Source organism: Eumetopias jubatus, unplaced genomic scaffold (assembly GCF_037043125.1).
Source record: "Eumetopias jubatus isolate StellerSeaLion01/CBP00866 unplaced genomic scaffold, mEumJub1_p1.0 scaffold_16, whole genome shotgun sequence".
NCBI lineage: Eukaryota > Metazoa > Chordata > Mammalia > Carnivora > Otariidae > Eumetopias > Eumetopias jubatus.
Genome location: NW_028274822.1, coordinates 86026320 through 86044350, shown reverse-complemented (window position 1 = coordinate 86044350; position 18031 = coordinate 86026320). Strand labels below are relative to the sequence as shown.

At 40.8% G+C, this 18031-nt stretch overlaps 1 protein-coding gene across 4 annotated transcripts in view; it reads left to right on the top strand.

The window, feature by feature from the left end:
- The window catches only part of ANAPC5 (anaphase promoting complex subunit 5), a 41930-nt gene extending 27613 nt beyond the window's left edge, over positions 1-14317 (top strand). For 2 of the 4 annotated variants that reach the window (XM_028116603.2, XM_028116606.1), the window contains 6 exons: positions 2354-2428; positions 4757-4878; positions 5338-5445; positions 5529-5676; positions 13427-13589; positions 13986-14317. In XM_028116603.2, coding sequence (XP_027972404.1) covers positions 2354-2428; positions 4757-4878; positions 5338-5445; positions 5529-5676; positions 13427-13589; positions 13986-14197 — 828 coding nt within the window. In that variant the 3' untranslated portion in view covers positions 14198-14317. The remainder of the gene's footprint in view (positions 1-2353; positions 2429-4756; positions 4879-5337; positions 5446-5528; positions 5677-13426; positions 13590-13985) is intronic. The other 2 variants (XM_028116604.2, XM_028116605.2) reach the window with 2 other exon arrangements.
- Positions 14318-18031: the final 3714 nt, after the last annotated feature.

The window sequence follows — 18031 nt, the reverse complement described above, 5'->3', positions numbered from 1 at the left end:
TGCTGTTTGCTTTCCTGCAGGAAGCTGCACGTTCATCACTTTCTTGGTTTTTCTACCCCTCCTAATGGAACCCCGAAACATATCGCCTTTTCCTCTCCCGCTACCGTGGTTAAGTGGAGCATTTGGTAATGGATGAGTCAGTGAACCTTCAGTTAGGTGTTTGGTGTGAACCTCGTGCGACTTTTCTCCCCCAGCAACTTTTTTGAGAGAACATTCACATGCTGTACAATTCACCCACTTTAAGTTTCCCCATATGGCTTTTTGAAGCCATTCTCCCCACTGACCCCAGCCTTAAACTGGGTAACTTCCTTTCAGCTCTCTTTGAGTTATGTAGGGTAGAAATGATTTTTTTTTTTCTCCCTGCTGGACTGAAAAACTACTTTACAAAAATCTTGGTCTTGGCTCGATACTCAAGCTTTGAAACTTTCTCCAAGGCCAGTTATTAGAGTTCCTCGATTTTTCCTGGGAGATCTTTCCTGCTCTTTGGATCTGTGTTGGTATTTCCAGCCTCATGTCCCTTATATCCCCGGGCTTATGTGAAGAAGCTGCTGATGCCATCATTGCCTGGCTCCAGTGGCCGGCATGTGTTGTGAAGCCTTAGAATTGCACTGCTAGGAGATAGGCAGTGGCCTCTTTGTTTCATTTCAGTCCCTTCCTCCCTTTCCTCAACCTGCCTTCTTAAGACCTTGCTGGTGCTAGAACATCAACCAGGTAGCTATACCCACGGGGCTGATGATTGTCACATTTTTAATTGTACAGGTTGGTTGGGCCCCTGGGAAATTAAGCTTGGCCAGCGGTGGAGAAGGCAGCTTCATCATGCATCTCCATTTGCTCCTCTCTTTCCTTTATGTGTGCTTCGGACTGTGTTCTGAAATTGATCTCCAAATACACTGGATGCTGCACTTTGGTGTGGCAGTGACTGGGGCGTGGGCGAACCTACAAAGAAGTTAAAAGGTCTGAATAGCTGTTTCTGACCTTTCTCCTGAAACCCAAAGGGAGCACTAAGACAGCCAGCCCCCTTGCTGTTTTCGTATAATTCTAGACCATCTGGTATCATAACTCTCCCAGCCTCAGGAGGGGCAGGTCACAGTGGGAATGTTTGGGGGGGTACTGCAGTGTGTGTCTCTCTACTTGGCCTGCAGGTTTGACAACCCATCTCAACCTATGGGCCCAACTCACTGTGGCAGTCATGAAAATAGTTGGCAAGATTGGTCATTTAAAAATCATAAGAGTAAAAAGATTATTGACCTTTTATTATAATTCAATGTAATTTCCACTTCATTCACTTCAAATGAAAGTTTACTTGCAGTCTAATTGAACTTCTATATAGACAGAAGACATTTCACCTAATCAAAGGATTGGGACAAATTGAAAAGCTTTTGGAGTCAATAAGGAACATTCCAACGACATAAGGGTACAAAAAAAGACATGAAAGTGTATTCACATAAAAAACAAAAATGACCCCAAAACATGAAAACATTTTCAATCTAGTTATTAAAGAAATTCAGATTAATACAGTGAAATACTAGTTTCACCAGTCAAATAGGCAATCCTTAAATATTGTGGTGGGAGAAAGGCGTAGAGTGCTGGTATGAAAGCTCTTGGCACATTTCTGGAGGGTGGTTTAGTAATTTCTATCAGAAGGCTTCAGAGTGCCTACCATTTGGCCAGCCAGTTCTACTTCAAAGGTCTCATCTCAAGGAAATGACTGGACAAGTGGACAACTATGTGAAGGTAAATGCACCAAGATACTCACTGTAGCATTCTTAAAATGGACAAAATTAGAAACAACCACACTGTCCCACACTAGGAGGTTATTTTGATGTGTCATAGTTTATTTACCTAATAACATACTATGATATAGCTTTGTATTTGTGGACACTGGAAAGATTGATTCATTCAAAAAATATTTATTGAGTGTCTACCATGTAGTACACAGTGTTATAGGCAATTTACAGAAATCGCATATATACCTGTTTTTAGAAAACGTGTATGTGTCGTTTATTTATGTGCATAAGAGAAATTTAGAAGGATATGTGCCAAAACATTATTGTGAGTATCTTTGGTGAGATTGAAATTGGTCTTTTTCTTATTGTTTACATTTATTCTTAAGTTTTTTTTCCTAGAATGAACACGCATTACATGTGTAATTAAAAAAATTTTTTTAATGAACAAATAAAATATGCTAGAACCTTAAAAAAAAAAAAGACCCCTTGATGTATGACAGTCTCTGGCTCATGCCTTCCAGGGTACAGCACCACAAACAGGTGAATCATAGTGACATCCTGTGAGTGGTGTAGCAGGTGTGGTTTACAACACAGGTGTGCTCATCAAACTGTGTGTTTCTACTTAGGGCTGTTTTGCTGCAGCTTCGGAAGTGTTAAAGCACTTGAAGGAACGATTCCCGCCTAATAGTCAGCATGCCCAGGTAATCTGCCTTTTGCATGGCATTGGATTTATTTCCAAAGAGATGGTTTTTACTGTATTGTTGTCAAAGCAGAATATTTTAGGGTCTCCCCTCAGTTTCTTGTGTCTTGGTTCCTTTCTGTGTCATCTGTGCATTGAGGTGAATATAGGTACATACCAGACTCTCTAAACTCTGTGAGAGAGGGCAGAGAAATAAACTCTGATAAAAGATTTAAAGATTTATTTAGGGAACTTTTTCTTCCTGTCTTTATGGTTTTAAGGTAGTATTCGTTGTATCTCTAACTGTATGGATCATCTGTGTCTATGGATAGATGAAGAATTACATCTCAGTTTGGTGTTGTGTGCCTTACTTGGCAACTCTAGTCTTTTCCTGCCAGAATTAAATGACCTTTTGGGAAGATGTTGTCCCCAGAGGGAATTTAATTTTATAAAGCACTCCCAGGCCCCCTGTTCGTTATTGCACTGATGTCTGTCTCTAATGGGGCTGAGAAAGCTGTTCTACTGGTCCCTTCTTTCCCTTACCAAGTTTAGTCAGCAATGGATTCGAGAATTTGAAACCCTAAGAGGTCATGGCCTGGGAATCCACTGCTGGTCCCTGAGGCTGCCACTGCCAGGGGTTGTTGGCTCCACCGCACTTGATATGCTATGGGTACCCATCTGCATGTGAAATGTGCTGGGGTCTCAGCAGGCTGTGGTCTGAACTCAAAGTGCCCAGCTGCAAAGGTGGTATGCAAACAAAATAGAAGATTGGAGAAAGCACCTACGGGTCATGTGGGAAGGGAGGGTTAAGTGTGGTTCTGTGGCAGTGCTAACGTGATGGAATGGTTTTGGTTATAGTTCTAGATGTTTAAAAAAAAAAGAATGTAATTCACAGTTCACTGAAAAAACATCTATGGCCAATAGATACATAACAAGATGCTCAGCCTGACTGACAATCAGGGAAATACAAGTGAAAACAATAATGAGATATTTCATACCCATCAGGTTGGCCACCGGTCAAATACCTGACAACACCAAGTGTTGGTGAGGACGAGGAGTGACAAGTAGTGTCCTGTGCTCCTGGGGGGAGGGGTGCAAATCCATGCAACCTGTTGGAAGAACGAATGGGCGGGCACTACATTAAAATGAAGGTGCGGATGTCCTACGACTGCCTTCCCACCGCTTTCTGTAGACCTGAGATAAACTCTTGCACCAGGAGAGATGTATGAGAATGTTGATTGCAGCCTTGTTCAGAAGAGTGAAAAATTGGTCCTACCTAAATACTCATCAACATGAGAATAGATAAGTTGTCACATATTCATGTAATTGAAAACTATTCATCAGTGAAAAGGATAAACTAGAGAGCTACTTGTATGAACATGTGTAAGTCCCAGCAAAATAATGTTGAGCTTAAAAGCAAGTTGTCAAAGGATACATAGGGTATGATAGTATTTACTATATACAAAATTTAAAAACGTACAAGATTGCTCTCTGGGCTGAATGCACCAAGAAGGTTGGAATCATCGGTGCCTCTCGGACCCCGTTATGGTGCCTCCCTCAGGAAGATGGTGAACAAGACTGAAATAAGCCAGCACGCCAAGGAAACTTGCTCCTTCTGTGGCAAAACCAAGATGAAAAGAGGAGCTATGGGGATCTGACACCTGTGGTTCCTGCATGTAAACCGCAGCTGGAGGTGGGGAGGGGGCAGGTGGGGGTTGGGGGGGAGGTAACCCCGACCTATAGCACCACTTTTGCCTTCACAGGAACATCTGAAGGAATCGAAAGTGAAAGACAGGGTAGAAGCTCTATCATTTGAAACACTGCTAGCCTATAATGGGTTAATTTATGTAACAAAATTACTTAAGCTTGTTGTAAATTTATTAATAGTCTGTTGGTTGCATTGACTTCTCTTAGAAAGCTTGGAAATCAAAAATCCTTCTAATTTTTATTGGAAAAAAAACATATGGGATCATACTATACATTGTTTAAGGGTAAGAATATATGCTGTAGAAGTATAAAAACGTGAATGAGAGTGATAAACATTAAATCTGGTGCTTACTTTGGGCAAAGAAAGGGGAATGGAATTTGCGAAGAACTTCAGTAGTGTGTGATAGTATCTGAAGCAAATAAAGCAAAATTGTGATTTGACAAAGTTGGTGATTGGCACACATGGGTTTTTTTATTCTTAGTGCTTTTTCACATCCTTGAAATATTTATAAAAACATTTTTAAATCTCAAAAATGTATGAATTGTAAGAATACTTGCTAAGAAAGCCAAAATATTTTTATATTTCTGTTGAATAACGAGGTGAACCCTTGCCATTTTGTTCTTTTTTTTTTTTTCTTACTAGTTATGGATGCTATGTGATCAAAAAATACAGTTTGACAGAGCAATGAATGATGGCAAATACCATTTGGCTGATTCACTTGTTACGGGAATCACAGCTCTTAACAGCATAGAGGGTGTATACAGGTAAGAGACTAAAAACTCCAACCCCAGGGTGAAGTAATCCTCAAATGCCTTTATTCTTATTTGTTTAATTAAAGTTAATGTATTAACTTTAGCTTAGGAAAAAACTTTTTTTCCTATTTATTACCTATTTCTTCTGGGAAATTAGAAAATACAGATGAGTAAAATGGACAAAATAAGTATCACCCAGAGATAATCACTAATGTTCTGATATTGATAATTCCAGACTTTTTTGTTCTTGCATGTGTGTGTGTGTGGGTGGGTGGGTGGGTGGGTAGGTGTATACACATGTACTTACACACACACACTTTTTTCCCTCTTTTAACAAAAATTATATCAGGCAAGGTTCTTCCCTATGGGAGGTTCACAGTCTAGTTGAGGAAATAGAGACTCTAACCCTCAAAGCGACTTGACTTGCAAAACATCAGCATAACCATTTTGTTTATATTGTTTCTGTGTCAGGAAAGCAATTGTACTACAAGCTCAGAACCAAATGTCAGAGGCGCACAAGCTTTTACAGAAATTGTTGATTCATTGTCAGAAAATCAGGAATACAGAAATGGTGATCAGGTAAGGGAGGTCTCTCAAGCACCTGCTGTAGGTGGACCCTTGCGCCGGATATTCTCACTCCATGTCTCTCTCTTTGCGGGCAGTGTCCTGTTATCTGTGGCAGAGCTCTACTGGCGGTCTTCCTCCCCCACCGTCGCGTTGCCCGTGCTCCTACAGGCTCTGGCCCTCTCCAAGGAATACCGGTTACAGTACTTGGCCTCCCAAACAGTGCTGAACTTGGCTTTTGCTCAGGTAAGCTGATCTCTGTTTTTATAGCACATATTTGTGCTCAAGAACTGGTGAGTCTGTTACTACTTTTTGGTTTTGAAAAGGATAATAATGAGCATTGACTTCTTAATATTGAAGTCTGGGAATGTAGTCTCATCGTCAGGCCCTCCATGGAAGTCTGAAGTTGCGAACTCCCTGGCAAGCTGACCCCTCCCAGTGGCACTGGCTGTACTGAGCTGCATATTTAAGAAAGGGGATGCACCTTTTCATTGAGGACAGTAGTATCATATTAATAATTTAGCTGGCCCAGAGCTATGCTTGATTAATAAGGGGATAAATAAAGAAATGAGGAATTTGTGTGTTCATTGAAAGCTTTTGGAAATTAAATTGTATTTTATGTTTGTTTTCTGTCTCCTCCTGAGGAATGTAAAGGCTTTCGAGAAAGGGACTTTGTTTTCTCCCTGCTGTGATCTCTGGTACAGAGTAAGACGTACACATAGTAGGCTTTTAATAAATATTTAGTGAATGAATGCATTTTGAACTCACTGGCACTAGAGGAATTTACTAACTTAAAGCAGATATTCCCCAAACCATGCGTTAGAGTTAATTGGGAAGATTTAAAAAATATCTATATATCTGGCCTTGCCCTGAATGCATGGAGTCAGAATCTCTATGGAAGGAGCACGGGAATCTAATGTTTTCCTTTCCAGCTTCTCTAGTGATTTTTTCTTTTCTTTTCTTTTCTTTTTTCTTTTCTTTTCTTTTCTTTTCTTTTCTTTCTTTCTTTCTTTCTTTCTTTCTTTCTTTCTTTCTTTCTTTCTTTCTTTCTTTCTTTCTTTCTTTCTTTTCTTTCTTTCTTTCTTTCTTTCTTTCTTTCTTTCTTTCTTTCTCTTTCTTTCTTTCTTTCTTTCTTTCTTTTTCTTTCTCTCTCTCTCTCTTTCTTTCTTTCTCTCTCTCTCTCTCTCTCTTTCTTTCTTTCTTTCTTTTTTAAGATTTTATTTATTTGACAGAGAGCACAAACAGGGGCAGTGGGAGAGGGAGAAGCGGGGAGCCTGCTGAGCAGGGAGCCCGATGCGGGGCTTGATCCCAGGACCCTAGGATCATGACCTGAGGTGAAGGCAGATGCTTGACCGACTGAACCACCCAGGCGCCCCTCTAGTGATTTTTTCTTAATTAAGATAAAATTCACTTAAAAAATTTACCATTTTAATCATTTTTTTTTAAAGATTTTATTTATTTATTTGACAGAGAGAGACACAGCGAGAGAGGGAACACAAGCAGGGGGAGTGGGAAAGGGAGAAGCAGGCTTCCCGCTGAGCAGGGAGCCCGATGTGGGACTCGATCCCAGGATCCCGGGGTCATGACCTGAGCCGAAGGCAGACGCTTAACGACTGAGCCACCCAGGCGCCCCCATTTTAATCATTTTAAAGAGCACAATTCAGTGGTTTTAAGAATATTTACAGGGTTTTGCAACCATCAGCACCATTTAATTTCAGAATATTTTCATCACTCCGAAGAGGAACCTTGTGCCCATTAAGTAGTCACCCCCATTCCCCCCTCACCTTGAGCCCCTGGCAACCTACTTTCAATCTACTTTCTGCCTCTGTGGGTTTGCCTATTCTGGATATTTCATATAAATGGAATCATACAATATCTGGCCTTATGTAGTCTGGCTTCTTCACTTAGCGTAATGTTTTCAGGATTCATTCATGTTGTAGCAGGTGTCAATGCCTTTTAATGGCGGAATAATACTTCATTAGATGGATAGACTACATTTCATTTATCTATTCATCAGTTGGTGGACATTTGGATCAGCTATTATGAATAGCTGCTTTTAACTTCATGTATAAGTTTTTGTGCGGATATATGTTTTTATTTCTCTTGGATATACTTAGGAGTAGAATTGCTGGGTCATATGATAGAATTATCTTGTTTAACTTTTTGTGGAACCACCCATCTGTTTTCCACAGTGACTGCACCATCTCACCAGCAATGTATGAAGATTCTGGTTTCTCTGTGTCCTTGCCAGCACTTGTTATTTCCCATTTTTTTATTATGCCCAACCTAGTGTAAAGTTCTATCTCATTGTGGTTTTGATTTGCATTTCTGTAATAACTGATGATATTGAGCATCTTTTCATGTGCTTATTGGCCATTTGTATATGTTCTTTGGAGACATCTAAGTCCTTTACCCATTTTTCAGTTTGGTTATTGTCTTTCTGATGTTCAGTTATAAGATTGTTTTGTATATTCTGAATACTAGACCCTTATCAGATAGATGATTTGCAAGTATGTTCTGTTCTCTGGGTTGTCTTTTCACTTTCTTGATCATGACCTTTGATGCACTAAAGTTTTTAATTTCAATGAAATCCAATTCATCCTTTTTTTTCTTTTGTTGCTTATGCTTTTGGTATTCTACTTAAGAAACTGTTGCTTAGGGGCACCTGGGTGGCTCAGTTGGTTAAGCAACTGCCTTGGATCATGATCCTCGAGTCCTGCGATCGAGGCCCACAGGGAGTCTGCTGCTCCTTCTGACCCTCTCCCCTCTCATGCTCTCTCTCCCTCTCTCTCTCTCTCACAAATAACTTAGTGGGAGCTTTAAAAAAGAAAGAAGAAAGAAAGAAAGGAAGGGAGGGAGGGAGGAAGGAAGGAAGGAGAAAGAAAGAAACTTGCATAATCCAAGGTCATGAAGATTTATACCTATATTTCCTTGTAAGCATTTTTTGTTTGATTGTGGGGTTTTTTTTGGTGCAAAAAGGTGATTTTATTAAAGCTTGGGGACAGGACCCGTAGGCAGAAAGAGCCACTGTGTGGGTTGTGAAGGGTGGCTGATTATATACTCTGGGGTTGTGGGCGGTAAGGATAAGGGAGGTTTCAAGAGAACTTTCATATGCTAAGGAGGACCTACAAGATATCGGAGGCCTTGCCATTGTCAAGTTAAGGTTGTTTTTCCCCCCTCTAGCAAGGCATTAACATTAAGATAGTTGGGAGATTCCTGGAAGAATGTCACACACGTCCCACCCAGGAGTGAGGGGGTGGGAGGAGGTTGCAGGGTGTCAGCTTATGCTTTGTCTTCAGCCAGCCTTCTGCTCCCTCATCATTTCCCCTCTGAACAATTTTGACCGTTAAATCTTTAAGGTTGTTGAAGGTGGAAGGTCTCATCTTCTGTAACTTCTTCCTGCTGAATAGGGTTTTAATAGTCTTAGGTCTTACATTTAGATCTTTGATCCATTTTGAGTTAATTTTAGTATATGGTGTGAGGTAGGAATCCAGCTTTATTTTTCATATATGGATATCCCAGTGTCCTAGCACTACTTGTTGAAGAGACTATTCTTTTCCCATTGAATGGTCTTGGCACCCTTGTCAGAAATATTGATCATGGATATATGGGTTTATTTCTGCACTCTATTCTTGATCTGTATATCTGTCTTTATGCCAGTACCATACTGTTTTGATTACTGTATCTTTGTATTAAATTTAAAATCAGGAAGTAAGAGGGGCTCCTGGGTGGTGCAGTTGGTTGAGCATCTGACTCTTGGTTTCGGCTCAGGTAATGATCTCGGGGTCCTGGGACTGGGCCCTGCATTGGGCTCCGTGCTCAGCACGGAGTCGGCTTGTCCCTCTCCCTCTGCTCCTCCCCTGCCTCGAATAAATAAATAAAATACTTCTTAAAACTTATAAAAAATTTAATTTCAGTTTTGGATTGTTTATTGCTAGTGTATATTGATCTTACATCCTGCAACTTTGCTGAAGTTGTTTAATACCTGTTACAGGTTTTTGAGAATTTTTTATAGAGTTTTCTATATATAAGATCATGTCATCTGCAAATACAGAGAGTGTTTCTTTCATTCCAATTTGAATGTCTTTCATTTCTTTTTCTTGCCTAATTGGCCTGTGTAGAACTTCCAGAACAGTGCTGAATAGAAGTGGCAAGAGTGTACATCCTTGTTTTTGCCCCGATCTTAGGGGGATGATTTCAGTCTTTCATTGTTAAACATGATGTTAGCTGTGGGTTTTTCACTGATGCATCAGTATTAGGTTGAGGAAGTTCCCTTCTACTCCTCAGTGTTTTTATCATGAATAGGTGTTGGGTTTTTGTGAAATGTCTTTTCTGTTTCTTTCTTTCTTTTTTTTTTTTTTAAGATTTTATTTATTTGTCAGAGAGAGAGAGAGCACGAGTGCACAAGCAGGGGGGAGCGGCAGGCAGAGGGAGAAGCAGGCTCCCCATGAGCAAGGAGCCTGATGTGGGACTTAATTCTAGGACCCTGGGATCATGACTTGAGCCGAAGGCAAATGCTTAACCAACTGAGTCACCCAGGCGTCCTTGTTTTTTCTGTTTCAATTGAGTAGATTGTGTGTTTTTTCCCCTTTTTTCTATTAATATAATGTTTTACATTGATTTTTGCATATTGAACTACTGTTGCATTCTTGGCATAAATCATACTTGTTTATGGTGTATGATCCTTTTAATATGCTGTTGGATTTGGTTTGCTAGTATTCTGCATCTGTATTCTTAAGGGATATTGGTCTGTAGTTTTCTTTTGAGATCTTCATCTTGCTTTGATATTAGGGTAATAGTGGCCTCATAACGTGAGTTAAGAAATGTTCCCTGCCCTTTTGTTTTTTGGAAAAATGAGAAGGATTGGTGATAATTCTTCTTTAAATGTTTCTAGAATTTGCCACTGAAGCCACGTGGTCCTGGGCTCTTTTTTGGAGATTTTTTTGGTTACCGATTCAGTGTCTTTACTTGTTAAGGGTCCATTCAGATTTTTTTTTTTTAAGTAGTTTCCACACCCAGGGTGGAGCCCAACGCAGCACTTGAACTTGGGACCCCGAGATCAAGACTTGTGCTGAGATCAAGAGTCAGATGCTCAACTGACTGAGCCACGTAGGCGCCCCCCATTCAGATTTTCTGTTTCTCCTTGAGTCAGTTTTGGTAATTTGTATCTTTCGAGAAATTTGTTCATTATATCTAATTTATCTAATTTGTTGGCATACAATTGTTCATAGTATTCTCATATAATCCTCTTTATTTCTGTAAGGTTATTAGTTAACTGTGCTTTCATTCCTGATTTTTGTCATTTGAGTCTTCTCTGTTTTTTTTTTCTTGGTCAGTCTAGCTAACAGTTTATTAATTTTCTTGATCTTTTCCAAGAACCAGCTTTTAGTTTCGTTGATCTTATTGTTTTTCTTTTCTCTGTTTTGTTCATTTTCTTTTTTTTTAATGTGTCAGCATTTTTTCTTTTTTTAAATTTCTTTTTTAAATTTAAATTAAATTAATTAACATCTAATGTATTATTAGTTTCAGAAGTAGAGGTCCGTGATTCATCAGTCTTATATAACACCCAGTGCTCATTATGTCATGTGCCCTCCTTAATGCCCATCACCCAGTGACCCTATCCTCCCACCCCCTGTTTTGTTCATTTTCACTCTAATCTTTATCGTTTCCTTGCCTCTGTCAGCTTTGGATGTAGTTTGTTCTTTTTTTAGTTTCTGGGTTGTGTTTTTTTTTTTTTTAAGATTTTATTTATTTATTTGAGAGAGAGAGGAGAGCACATGAGGGGGCTGGGGAAGGGAGGGGGAGAGGGAGAGGCAGACTCTGCTGAGCGGGGAGCCCATTATGGAGCTTGATCCCAGGACCCTGGGACATGACCTGAGCTGAAGGCAAACGCTTAACTGACTGAGCCACCCAGGCATCCCTTTTTTTTTATTTAAAGTTTCTTAAGGTGGAAGTTCAACTTACTGATTTGAGATCTTTTTTCTTTTTTTCATTTATGCCTTTACAGCTATAAATTTTCTTCTGAGTACTGCATCCTGTAAGTTTCAGTATGTTGTGTGTGTATTTTCAAAGTACTTCCCAATTTCCCTTGTGATTTCTTCTTTTACCTATTGGTTATTTAAAGATGTGTTGTTTGAGGGGCCCCTGGGTGGCTCAGTTGGTTAGGCGACTGCCTTTGGCTCAGGTCATGATCCTGGAGTTCCGGGATCGAGTCCTGCATTGGGCTCCCTGCTCAGCGGGGAGTCTGCTTCTCCCTTTGACCCTCTTCCCTCTCATGCTTTCTATCTCTCATTCTCTCTCTCTCTCAAATAAATAAATAAAATCTTAAAAAAAAATAAAGATGTGTTGTTTGAGTTCTATATATTTATGAATCTTCTAGATTCCCTTCTATTATTGATTTCTAATTTTATTTCATGTGCTCAAAGAAGATACTTTGTATGATTTCAGTCTTTTAAAATTTAGAGTGTTAATTTGTGATATAACACATGATCTATCTGGAAGGTGTTCCATGTGCACTTGAGAAGAATGTGCATTCTGCTGTTGTTGGGTAGAGTGTGCTCCCTAACAAGTGACTGTTATGGCTAGTTGGTTCGTAGCCTTGTTTGGGTCTTCGGTTTCCTTGCTGATCTTCTGTCTAGTTGTTCTCTCCCTTAGTGAAAGTGGAGTACTGGAACTCTTCAACTGTTACTGTTAAGGTGTCTATTTCTCCCATCAGTTCTATCAGTTTTTGCTTCACATATTTTGGGGTTCCATTGTTTGGTGTATATGTGTTTATAATTGTATCTTCTGATGAATTGACCCTATATCAGTGTGTAATGTCTTTTAGCTTTGTAACTTTTTTTTTTTAAAGATTTTATTTATTTTAGAGAGGGAGTGCACAAGAGTGCAAGCAGGGAGGGGCGGAGGGGGAGGGAGAAAGAATTTGAAGCAGACTTTGCACTGAGCATGGAGCCCGATGTGGGGCTTGATCCCATAACTGTGAGATCATGACCTGAGCTGAAACCAAGAGTCAAATGCTTAACTGATTGAGCCACCCAGGTGCCCCTTTTGTAACAGTTTTTGATTTAAAGTCTATTTTATCTGATATAAGAATAGTCACTCCAGGTCTCTTTTGGTTACTCTTTGCATGGAATATCTCTTTTCTGTCCTTTTACTTTCAGCCTATTTGTGTCTTTTAACCTAAAGTGAGTATCCTTGTAGATAACATATAGTTGGATCATGTTTTTTTCAAATCTGTTGTGCTAACCTCTGCCCTTTAATTGAAGAGTTTAATTCATTTATATTTAATGTAATTATGGATTTGAAAGGACTTCTATTTTGTTTTTTTTGTTCTGTATGTCATATCTTTTTTGCTCGTCAGTTCTTCCATTACTGTTTCTTTTGTGTTAAATGGATGTTTCTTGTTTTATTTTACTATATACTTTTGGGTTATTTTCTTAGTGGTTTCCCTTATCCCAGTGATTCTTACACAGCAAGAATGACCTTTTGACCCTTTGGAATCACCAGACTAAAGGATATTGATTCTGAGTCTTCTTGTAAAGACAAAAACCTTTCTATAGGGGCCTGGGTGGTTCAGTTGGTTAAGCGACTGCCTTCGGCTCAGGTCATTATCCTGGAGTCCCGGGATCAAGTCCCGCATCAGGCTCCCTGCTCAGCAGGGAGTCTGCTTCTCCCTCTGACCCTCCCCCCTCTCATGTGCTCTCTCTCTCTCTCTCTCTCTCTCTCATTCTCTCTCTTTCAAATAAATAAATAAATAAATCTTTTAAAAAAAACCTTTCTATAGTGTGAATAACTACTACCTACTGTATCCATCATAATTTGAAATCAGATTGTCACACATTGTTTTCTAGGAGTGTGGTGCATATTCAGTGTAGTACATGTCAGGGAGAACATAAGCCAGACATGGCCCTTTGGGAGAGAAGAGCCAGAAATGAAGCCTTTTCTGTCACGGGCAGTGGATGTGGGTGTGTACAGTACCACAGTGTTTCTTTTTCAGCTCATTCTTGGAATCCCAGAGCAGGCCTTAAGTCTTCTCCACATGGCCATTGAACCCATCTTGGCTGATGGGGCGGTGCTGGATAAAGGCCGCGCCATGTTCTTGGTGGCCAAGTGCCAGGTGGCTTCAGCAGCTTCTTATGATCCACCAAAGAAGGCAGAAGGTAGGGAGCCATTCAAAGATTGCTGGGCAATACTACTGTGGAAAAAAAAAAATTTAGGACCCAGAAGAAGGAAGACATTAAATTTGGGACAGTATTTAAGTTCTCAAATATATGTTAAAATTTCATGCTGTATTTAAAGTACTTTGACATGTATGCTTGGCATGAAGTTTGAGGGCAAGTGAATCATTATTTTAACTCTACAGAACCAGGTCCCTGGCTGGAAATCGGGACCTTTTTAAAAACCTCACCCTAGTGTTTTGTTTCTTCTTCTTCTCGAGGAGTAGAATACAAAACTGTCTGGTAAATGTTATATCAATAAAAGTAGATGTTAAGTTTTGAAAATTATGTGTGGAATGTTGAGTTAAACATGCATGGTATTTTCCCACTTTCCATCAGCTCTGGAGGCAGCCATTGAGAATCTCAATGAAGCCAAGAACTATTTTGCAAAGGTCGACTGCAAAGAGCAAATCAGAGATGTTGTTTACTTCCAGGCCAGACTCTACCACACACTGGGGAAGACCCAGGAGAGGAACCGGTGTGCGATGCTCTTCCGGCAGCTGCATCAGGAACTGCCCTCTCATGGGGTGCCCTTGATAAATCATCTCTAGTGAGAGCATCCCTGCTGATCCACTATATAGACTAGAAGATTTGGGACTTGTTTACATGCCCTCCGTCCATGTAAATGATGTATTTGATGTCTGTCTGATCAATAAACTGCATTCTGATTAGTTTGTCTTATTTTGTTGCTAGAATATACGTATTTGTTTCCCGCCCCCCCCCTTTTTTAAGATTTTATTTAGGGGCGCCTGGGTGGCTCAGTTGGTTAAGCATCTGCCTTTGGGTCAGGTCATGATCCCAGGGTCCTTGGCTAGAGCCCTGCATCGGGCTCTCTGCTCAGCGGGAAGCCTGCTTCTCCCTCTCCCTCTGCCTGCTGCTGCCCTTGCTTGTGCTCGCTTGCTCTTTCTTGCTCACTCTCTTCAAATAAATAAAATCTTAAAAAAAAATAAAAAAAGATTTTATTTATTTATTTGAGAGAGGAAGAACACAAGCAGGGAGGGGCAGAGGGAAAGGGAGAAACAGATTCCCCACTGAGCAAGGGGCCCGACATGGGGCTCAATCCCAGGACTCTAGGATCATGACCTGAGCTGAAGGCAGTCGCTTAACCAATTGAACCACCCAGGCGCCCCTCCCTTTTCTTTTTGATAGCAAAAGATGCCAATGCTTTTTGATAAACCGCTGTGCAAGTGTTAAAGATTATGTTCTCTCTGAAAAAAGTTGCCAATATCTTAGAATCTGTGCACACTCTCCATCATCACATGAATTCATTTAGCATCTATGCTCAGACATCAGCTCTTTTGGGTATTGCTGGATCTCTCTAGGGGGTCAGTACAGGTTTTTCTGAGGCTTGGATTTTCTTTCTGAAGCTTCCTCGCTTTGTTGGACTGAGCTGGGGTTTGTGGTGTGCCTGTGTGTGCCCGCAAGCACATGTTGGTCCTTGAGGTTAAGAAGGAAAAGATTTTTTTTTTTTTTTAAGATTTTATTTATTTATTTGACAGCACAAGCAGGGAGAGAGGGAGAGGGAGAAGCAGGCTCCCCGATGAGCAGGGAGCCTGATGCAGGGCTCGATCCCAGAATCTGGGATCATGACCTTAGCCCAAAGCTGACTCTTAACTGACTGAGCCACCCAGGTGCCCTAGAAGGAAAAGATCTTTTTATGGTTTTTGGGCCAACGACAAAAAGCCTATTTCAATCACTTTCTGGGTATATGCTTTCTTATATCTTCTGCATGAGTATATTTCTTCTCTCTTTAACTGTATAAATGAGGTTTGATGATAATAAGTCTAGGAATTCGTTATGAATAAGGTGATTATAAATTAAGAAAGGGTCTGAAGCTCAGAGGTGTGTGGGTGCTATCACTCAAATATATAGTGTATCTAATTTACATCTCAACCTAGCAATTAAGCAGAACCAGTTATTGCTTTGTCCATGAATTTATCTTATCCCTCGGTGTTTGTTCACAGGAAAATCACCGTGTTTCAAGTCCAAACCAGCAACAAGGAACCAACCAAATTTTGCAGTTTCTATCATTGGCTCTTTCTCTGTTAAATTTAAACCTTCGGATGGGAAATAATTTATCTCTAGAGCTCTTTGAAACTGTAAAACAACTCCCACTCATGGGGTACGTTTGTTGGCTAAAGACAGCTGCTCTGGAAATGAGGCTCAGGGTAGAGACAGAGACAGTAATTGTTGTGTTGATGTTGAAAAATCTTAAGGTTTTGAGAGGTTATATATGTAGATGGCAAAAACTAAATATTCTTAAGGGCTGTAGAGTAAAAAGTGATTCTTCCTCCCAGGAAATAACCACAATCATCAGTTTGTTTTTATTCTTCCAAATATATTCTCTCATCTGACACATTTTTGTCCGTGTATTTAAACTGTGGTCTTTCCAATCTAAGAAGTGATCTTAATCCCTCTGCCTCAGCAGAGGAAGGTCCAAGAGATGGGGCAAGGTTGCACAGCTGACCCCTCATGTATCAACATTAAAAACCAGAAATCAGACCTGATCAGGACCAGCTACATAATTTATAAAAATTTGTGCAAAGTAAAAATACAAAGCCTGTATTAAATAGAGCATTAAACCAAGTAAGGGGCACAGTTTACATGCCCGTGAAGCCAGCCTGCCTGACCCTGCTCCCAGCCTGCACGTTCACCCTTGCAGAACTGAATCCAAAACTAATATGGTCTGTGGCCTGCTGCCACCTGTGACTTAGATTTGTTGGCTGAGGCTCTCTCCTCCAGGAATAGTGGGTTAAATGGAAAGTTGGAAACATCAGAGTGACCCCCCCCCACACACACAGGACTGTCTGGGTTACAGCTAATTGGCTTTTTTCCTGGTGGAGCATCTGGGGAGGGAAGGGTCAGAATGGTGTAATTATGGGTGGTTTAACATGCAAGTGTAACTAAATGATTTGGTTAAATGGGGAAAGGGTTTGGTGAGGAGGGATTTGAAGCTGTATAGCCAGTGGGCATTCGGGTCTCTACCAGAGACCTTACAGAGAAGAAAGGGTGGTGACCCAGAGACCTTACAGAGAAGAAAGGGTGGTGACCCAAGCCAGTGGCTCAGCATGGTGGGAGCTCTACCAGCAGATTGTTTGAGTGTTTCTAGCCCTGGGGCAGGTGGGTACAAATATCTTAACACTTACAGAGTGCCCTGTTGTAATTTTTTCTTTTTTGGAATATTTTATTTATTTGACAGAGACACAGCAAGAGAGGGAACACAAGCAGAGGGAGTGGGAGAGGGAGAAGCAGGCTTCCTGCGGAGCAGGGAGCCCGATGTGGGGCTTGATCCCAGGACCCCGGGATCACGACCTGAGCCGAAGGAAGACGCTTAACAACTGAGCCGCGCGGGCGCCCCTGCCCTGTTGTAATTTAAGTATATTAACACATTTAATCTTTACAACAATCCTAAGACACAGGCAATAGCATTTTTGTAAAAGATTTTATTATTGAGAGTGAGAGAGCACATGAGCAGGGGTTGGGGAAGAGGAGCAGAGGGAAAGGGAGAAGCAGGGTCTTCACTGAACAGGGAGCCTGATGCAGGGCTCCATCCCAGGACCCTGTGATCATGGCCTGAGCCGAAGGCAGACGCTTAACGACTGAGCCACCCAGGTGCCCCGGTAGGCAATAGCATTCATCCCGTTTAACAGATGTAGAAACTGAGGCATAAGGAGGTTAATTCACTCACCCAAGGCCACACAGCTGGTAGGTTGCAGAGATGGGAATCCAACCCAGTTCCTGCATTACCCTAGAGCTCCCTGTTTCTGGAGCTTTGAAAAGTACTGTAATGTTTGGCTTGGTGGGGATTCCATCCAGGTGTGACAAGCTTCTCAATCTCATCACTGGAGCCCCTTCGTGTTGACCTACATGCCTTGAATACTCCTACTTGTTCAGAGTGTTTTCTATTTTGCCCTGATGTTTTTGGGGTTACACTGATTTTTTTCTTTCTCATAGGACATCTAAGACAAATGAAGAGCTTCTTTATCTATGTCCCTGCTGACTTCTCCTTTTATGCTGTTATTTATGTTTGGGACTAACATTTTAATCTCACTGCCCATTGAAGGGAAACTTCCCAGGCTCGCGCGCTCTCTCTCTCTTTTTTTTTTTTTTTTTGCCAGTGTTTTTCTACTTTCCTGTTGAATGGGAAGGAATTCAATTAATAAAGTATATCAGTGTGATTAATCCTGCTGTCTCTACCTGGACGTTCAAGGTTTGGGAGGTGGAATATTCTAGTCATCAACACCATGAGTAGAACATACAACAGTTCCTATAGGAAAAGACAAAGCTTTGGCAGGAGCTTATGATGCTGTCCTACTGGGTAAGATAATTTTTAAGTCTTCTTCCGCCCCTCCCTTGTACTAAGTTTTCTTAAAAATAAGATTCAG